At 31.6% G+C, this 6,830-nt stretch overlaps 1 protein-coding gene across 1 annotated transcript; it reads left to right on the top strand.

The window, feature by feature from the left end:
* The first annotated feature begins 3,749 nt into the window (after positions 1 to 3,749).
* On the top strand, positions 3,750 to 6,010 carry LOC137824148 (glucan endo-1,3-beta-D-glucosidase-like). Its single transcript, XM_068629614.1, has one exon. The coding sequence runs from the start codon at positions 3,843 to 3,845 to the stop codon at positions 5,844 to 5,846; it is 2,004 nt and encodes a 667-aa protein (XP_068485715.1). The 5' UTR covers positions 3,750 to 3,842; the 3' UTR covers positions 5,847 to 6,010.
* The last annotated feature ends 820 nt before the right edge of the window (positions 6,011 to 6,830 follow it).

The raw sequence follows: 6,830 nt of genomic DNA, 5'->3' as shown, positions 1-6,830 counted from the left end.
GGAATAGGGAATTTCTACTTTGTTTTTTATCTTCCAAAATAATGAATCTGCAAAACTCCCACCTTGGTGCATCTATAAATCTTTCGGATTGGTGAGTCCAATAATCTTCCAAATTTGTGGATCCGTAATATGTTTCTGGATTTCAGAATCTGTAATGCAAAAAATGCATTCTAGATTCACAAATCCATAATTCAAAAAAATGCAGATACCCTTTTTCAAATAAAAGATCAAGGCTAGTTTTGAAATTTAAAAAATTGTGAAGGTGCGGAAGAAAAATATAGACGTGCAGAAATAAACTCCCAAAATCCATTTGTTTTAAGTTAAGCCTATTGTTAATTACTAACTAAACCTTCTCTAATAATTAAAATAGTTATTAAATCTAATATTGGGATGTTACAGCGTGACTATGACCAAAAAACTTTCCATATGCATCAATCATAATATCACGGATACAATATTCTCAAACTTTTCTAACTTTCTTCTCAATAATTGGTCTGCAACATTCAACTCTGTATTTCTAATGAAAGTTTTTCATCATGCACACAGTTTCCGTGAATTGAAAATATACTACTCCACTCACCTAAATAAAATAGTTCTTTTTCATGTGAACTCTAAGGTAACAACAAGTTCTTTTTTAATCATTTTTTTCTCCTTCACAGTTCTGGATTCATAATAATGCAATATTATTTATTGTCAAATCTGATGAATCTGCACATGCCAATCTTTTTAGTTCACAAAAATGTCATACATTCAAAGAACACATGGGAGAAGATAGCATTGGAGCATAGATACCACAACAAAATTATTTAACTCACTCACCAAACACATGGCCCCTATATTTGTAGCATAGTTGCTTCTTGTAGGTATTATACATGAACTATTATTTTTGGCTTTTGGGTCATACATGGCTGCTCAAATTATTCACAAGCTTGACTTATGCGTCAATTCCAGGATCTGGACAGCTTATACAAAATTTCATAATTTAATACTTTTTTTAAAGATTAATTTCTACATTTTTAAAAGACTAGACAACAATTACGTTAAATTAATGAAGTAAAACATATTCCTGTGATACAATCAAGCTTAAAGTTACTAATATTTTTGGTGATACAATCAAGCTTAAAGTTACTAATATTTTTGGTGAAAGAAATACGTGTGTTGATAAGTTGGTTAATTTATGATTTATTAATAGAGAATCATTTCATTGGTATAATAGACTTCCATCTAGTATGTTCTTAGAATTCTTTATGGATAAGTATAGTCTACCTATGTATCGTTTTTGTTAACGTATGAGTTTTGGTCTAGTCCCCCTCATATTTTTTTATTTTTTTATTTTCTTTTTTTTTTTAATAATATTTTTTTCATGTGATGACAGATGATTGTTGTTACTTGAGGTGTCAGCCTTGGTAAGATGTCAAGTTGTATAATGATGCCTAACATGAAAATTTTTTATAAAAAAAAATAAAATATTTCAATAACTTGTGATTATTTTTCAATAACTTTTTTCTGCATTAGCTTTATAGATACTCTTTTTATATACAAAAACCAACTTTTTCATATTGAAATAAATTAATTATCTTGTAATTTTTTTTACTGAAGATAAACGAGTATTAACGGATTATAATTAGTTATAATAATTCATTTTTACAGCGTAATAATGACATATACTATGTATATAGTGTTCTAATTGTAAAAGCGTTAGTATGTGGAAATGCTTTAAAACTATTAAAATAAAAAATAATTGACACAATTGTTTATATGTAATTTTTTTTTACCGAAATGTTGTTGAAGAAAGGAAATGCTGTAGAAAAAAATATACACAATGAATTACTGAAACAAATTAACTTTTACTAATATACCAAACAAAACCTAAAGAAAGAAAAGAACACTCTTTGCAAGTGCAAAGCACGTTATTGAAAAAGCAAGACTTTGTTGCTTTTATTGAAACGTCAGTATTGACTAAAACTGAAAATCAAACATATTTCAAAGCAATTGCAGGGAATTTAAGAAAAACTATTTTTTAAAAAATTTAAAATAATAGTTTATTTATTAAAAAAACATTGTTTATTATTTTTTAAAGTGTTTCTTTTGAAAAAAAATATAATTGTTTTACTTTAAACTATTTATTAACAAAAAAATTAATTAGTTAATTAATTCAGGGATTTTGTTTGATAAATAATAATAAAGAAAGTTCAACGGTGGTTTTTTATTTTGTAGTTTGCTTTAGAATATGTAAAAGCACTTTTGTCTGTGAGTTGAACACATTTTTGTTTGTTGTTTAACGGTCACCTGCTACGTCTTCTATAAGGGAGCGTTGTAACGTAAACCATCGATATTTGATTTCGTACGGACTACGTTTTTTATTTTTCATTTTTAATTGAATATCTCTTTTAATTTAATATTTCAAAAAATAAATTTTCAACATTCCCTCTGATTTTTTCTTAATTTCTTAACCAGTGTTTTAAGACACTACTCAACCCGATTCATAATATTATATTATAATTTAACAATTAATGAAGAGTTGAAGATTATTGGAATAATTTACATTATATTAGTTCAACGGTCATATACATCATGCTGCATCTTACTTACAACAACTACTTATTTATTTCTCTCTACACAATTTTAATTTGATTTTTACTTAAATAATTGTTTATAGATTTTCAAAGAAGAATACATTTAAATATATTTTTGCTAACTTGAATTTTTTTATTTTCGTCTAGAATTTTTTTTCTAGTCCTCACATTCAATATAATTATTGAGTTTTTTTTTTTATCCTTCAATATATCCTCAAGTCGATCTAAATATACATAATTTTTGCAATTTCTAAACACTAGAAATAAAATAAACACTGAAATAGCAACATTAAATCTACAACTCCAGAAAAAAAAAATACTTAACCCTAGCTAATGAACAAATTTTTTTATAAGAACAACTTAATAAGATGATCAGATAAAAGTTCACAATGATTAGAAGAAGAAAAAGTAATTCAATGACACTTTTAGCTGATATCAATAGTTAATTATGAGTAACCAATTATATTATGGGTTATACTTTAAAATAATAGTTAGATAAGAATAAGTCTTTCTAAACCCTCTAACAAGTTCTTCCTGCTACTTTTCTTTAATTGGTATAGTAGATAAATAAATATATTGAGCCATTTATGTTTTCTTAAGATGTTAAATATTTTTTTTATCGAATATTGTTTATAAATATTAAGATGATTTATACAAGAATATATCATTGAATATTAAACAATACATTGAAAACTACAGAGAGAAAAAGAGGTTTAACAAAGCGAAGAAAAAAGTTCCTCAATTTGAATAAGCTTGGAATCCATCATCCATTATTTTCCAACCAAACCGCTGCCAAACACAAACCAACAAATGAAAAAAATACACAACTATTTATAATTTATAGAATGAATGTTTACACTTTATAGAATTATTAACTCTGCTTTTCATTTTTAATATTTTTGACTGAAGATTTTTCTATTAAGTGGCATCAGAATATAATTAACATGTTCATTTTTTTTCTTTTGGTTCAATAAATTTTATATGTGTGTGTATATTACACATCACTTAATTATTATTGTATTGACAGTCATATACAAATTCTGCAGTTTTATAAGAGAGAAAAAAACTATTTAAGCTTAAATTATAAATGTATAATTTACCTACTCAATACTTAATTACATAGCTTTGAAGTGTGAGAAGATAAATGTGGTTTTACCATTGCTTAACCAAACACAAGGATTAAAAAGCATTATTCTAAAGTCAAGTTGGGAGGTGAAAGAAGCTTAGTTTGGTTTATATAAGAGACAACAAGCATTGCAGGAAGCAATGTCACAATTCCCCTTCTCTTCCTCACAAACAATGTCTTCTTCTTTTCTCTTCCCTCAAACTCAATCCACAGTCCTCCCAGACCCTTCAACCTACTTCTCACCAAACCTCCTTTCATCTCCACTCCCCACAAACTCTTTCTTCCAAAACTTTGTTATTCCAAATGGCACAGTGCCTGAGTACTTTCATCCCTACCACATTCAGTCCTCAAACTCCTCACTCTCTGCCTCCTACCCTTTTCTCTTCTTTACAGCAGCTGTGTTGTACCAAGTTTTTGTCCCAGATCTCACCATCTCTGCCTCTCAGACATACTCAAATGCACAAAACCGTGTAATCTCTTCCTACAGTGACCTTGGTGTCACTTTGGACATTCCCACTTCCAACCTCAGGTTCTTTCTTGTCAGAGGAAGCCCTTTCATAACTGCTTCTGTCACAAAGCCAACCTCTCTTTCCATCACAACCGTGCACACCATACTTTCTTTGTCTTCCTATGATGACAACACCAAGTTTATCCTTCAGCTTAACAACACTCAGACATGGCTCATATACACCTCCTCCCCAATCTATTTGAACCATGCTGCTTCTCAGGTTTCATCCAAGCCATTTTCTGGCATCATCCGTATAGCAGCTTTGCCTGATTCCAACCCCAACAATGTCGCAACTCTTGACAAGTTCAGTTCTTGTTACCCTGTGTCGGGTGATGCAGCACTCAAGAAACCTTTCCGTGTGGAGTATAAATGGCAAAGGAAAAGGTCAGGGGACTTGCTCATGCTAGCTCACCCTCTTCATGCTAAGCTTCTATCACACGATTGTAACGTTACCGTTCTGCACGATTTTAAGTATAGAAGTGTTGACGGTGATCTTGTTGGTGTTGTTGGAGATTCATGGGTGTTGGAAACGGATCCTATTCCTGTCACATGGCATTCTAAAAAAGGCATCGATAAAGAGTCATTTGGTGAGATTATCTCAGCGCTTAATAAGGATGTGAAGGAGCTAAATTCTTCTGCAATAACAACACAGTCATCTTATTTCTATGGGAAGCTTGTTGGAAGGGCTGCAAGGTTGGCCTTGATCGCAGAAGAAGTGTCTTATCCTAAAGTGATTCCCAAGATTAGAAATTTTTTGAAGGAAACCATTGAGCCCTGGTTGGATGGAACTTTCAAAGGGAATGCTTTTCTATATGAAAGAAAATGGCGTGGACTTGTTACTAAACAAGGCTCCACGGATTCAACTGCTGATTTTGGGTTTGGAGTGTATAACGATCACCATTTTCATTTGGGGTACTTTATTTATGGAATCGCAGTTCTTGCAAAGATTGACCCTGCCTGGGGCAAACAATACAAACCGCAAGCCTATTCACTTGTGACAGATTTTATGAACTTGGGCCAAAGATATAACACAGATTATCCGCGCCTAAGGTGTTTTGACCTTTACAAGTTACACTCTTGGGCTTCAGGGCTGACTGAATTTGAAGATGGAAGGAATCAGGAGAGTACAAGTGAAGCTGTAAATGCCTACTATGCAGCAGCATTGATGGGTCTAGCTTATGGTGATAGCCGTCTTGTTGATACTGGATCAACACTGTTAGCATTGGAAATTCGTGCTACACAAACATGGTGGCATGTAAAAGTGGAAGACAACTTGTATGAAGAAGAATTTGCAAAAGATAACAGGATAGTGGGTATTCTGTGGGCTAACAAGAGGGACAGTAAGCTATGGTGGGCTCCTGCAGAGTGCAGAGAGTGTAGGCTTAGTATCCAAGTTCTACCCTTGTTGCCTGTCACTGAGACCTTGTTCTTTGATACTGTTTATGCCAAGGAGCTTGTGGAATGGACACTGCCTTCTTTGAAGAACAAAACAAATGTAGAAGGCTGGAAGGGATTCACCTATGCCTTGCAAGGAATTTATGATAAAACTACAGCATTAAAGAAAATAAGAATGTTGACAGGTTTTGATGATGGAAACTCATTCAGTAATCTCCTGTGGTGGATTCACAGCAGATAAGGGAGCAATGTAGATAAGTTTTTGAACAAGTTCTTGCAATCTTACTCTTCAATTTGATCCTTGTCAACGCGTTTTGTTCACTGTAATTTACGAAATTCTACATCAGTCATTGTTAATGTGGAGAGGTAAATTTAATATTTAATAATTTTCAAGAATTTTACATACTTTGCAGTTTAGCAGATTTTTCCTACTGTAATTTGAGGTTCAGTTCCCTGTATTTTTTAACAGAATTTCTAGAGCAGACAAAACTCTTTTTATGTTTGGCGTCAAGTGATGATGGAGCCTAGTGAACCTAATTAACAAATGATGTTCAAGCTTATTGATTTCACAGCAGCACTTCAATGCTTTTAATGAAAACTGAGTAGTTTTAATTTTCAACAGAGTTTTGAAGTTCAATTTAAATGATCCAAATTGAATGATAAGCCAACCTCATAATATCAGTATAAAACTCTTCTAAACAAGAATTATGTCTAAACCACTCATCAACTAGTCCAAACTGATTAAACGTTTTGTTACACCAAAAAGATCTGAAAATCTGATATATTGTGTTGAGAAAAGTAACATTAGACACACAATTCATAGAAAAATCTTCACACATTCTTTGTGGTTCACTGGACAATGCTTGAGTTGGAACAAAAATATTAATAATTCATGTAATTGATCCCCATTCAACTTCGGTAAGAATCTCCAAGAGTATATTACCAAGGTAGAGAAGCCAGAGACATGCACAGTTTGTTCAGAATTTGGCTTAGCTACCAGAAGTGTTATTGAGAGATTGCAGAACTGAGATTCAATAAACAAGTTAGAGCTTTCATTAGCAACTTAAGCTCGCTTCCTAATTCAATAATATGTAATAAAGAAATGATTGAGACAAATTTTTGGTCTAACAGTGCAACAACAGAAACAGAACTCAAAGTTATTGAACAAAAGAAATGAGATTAAGCGTGTGTTTAAATTAACTTAAAAAATTTCGTTATCAGTTCT

Source organism: Phaseolus vulgaris, chromosome 8 (genome assembly GCF_000499845.2).
Source record: "Phaseolus vulgaris cultivar G19833 chromosome 8, P. vulgaris v2.0, whole genome shotgun sequence".
NCBI lineage: Eukaryota > Viridiplantae > Streptophyta > Magnoliopsida > Fabales > Fabaceae > Phaseolus > Phaseolus vulgaris.
Note: the sequence above shows the minus strand (reverse complement) of the source record. Positions and strands in the feature narration are given on the sequence as shown.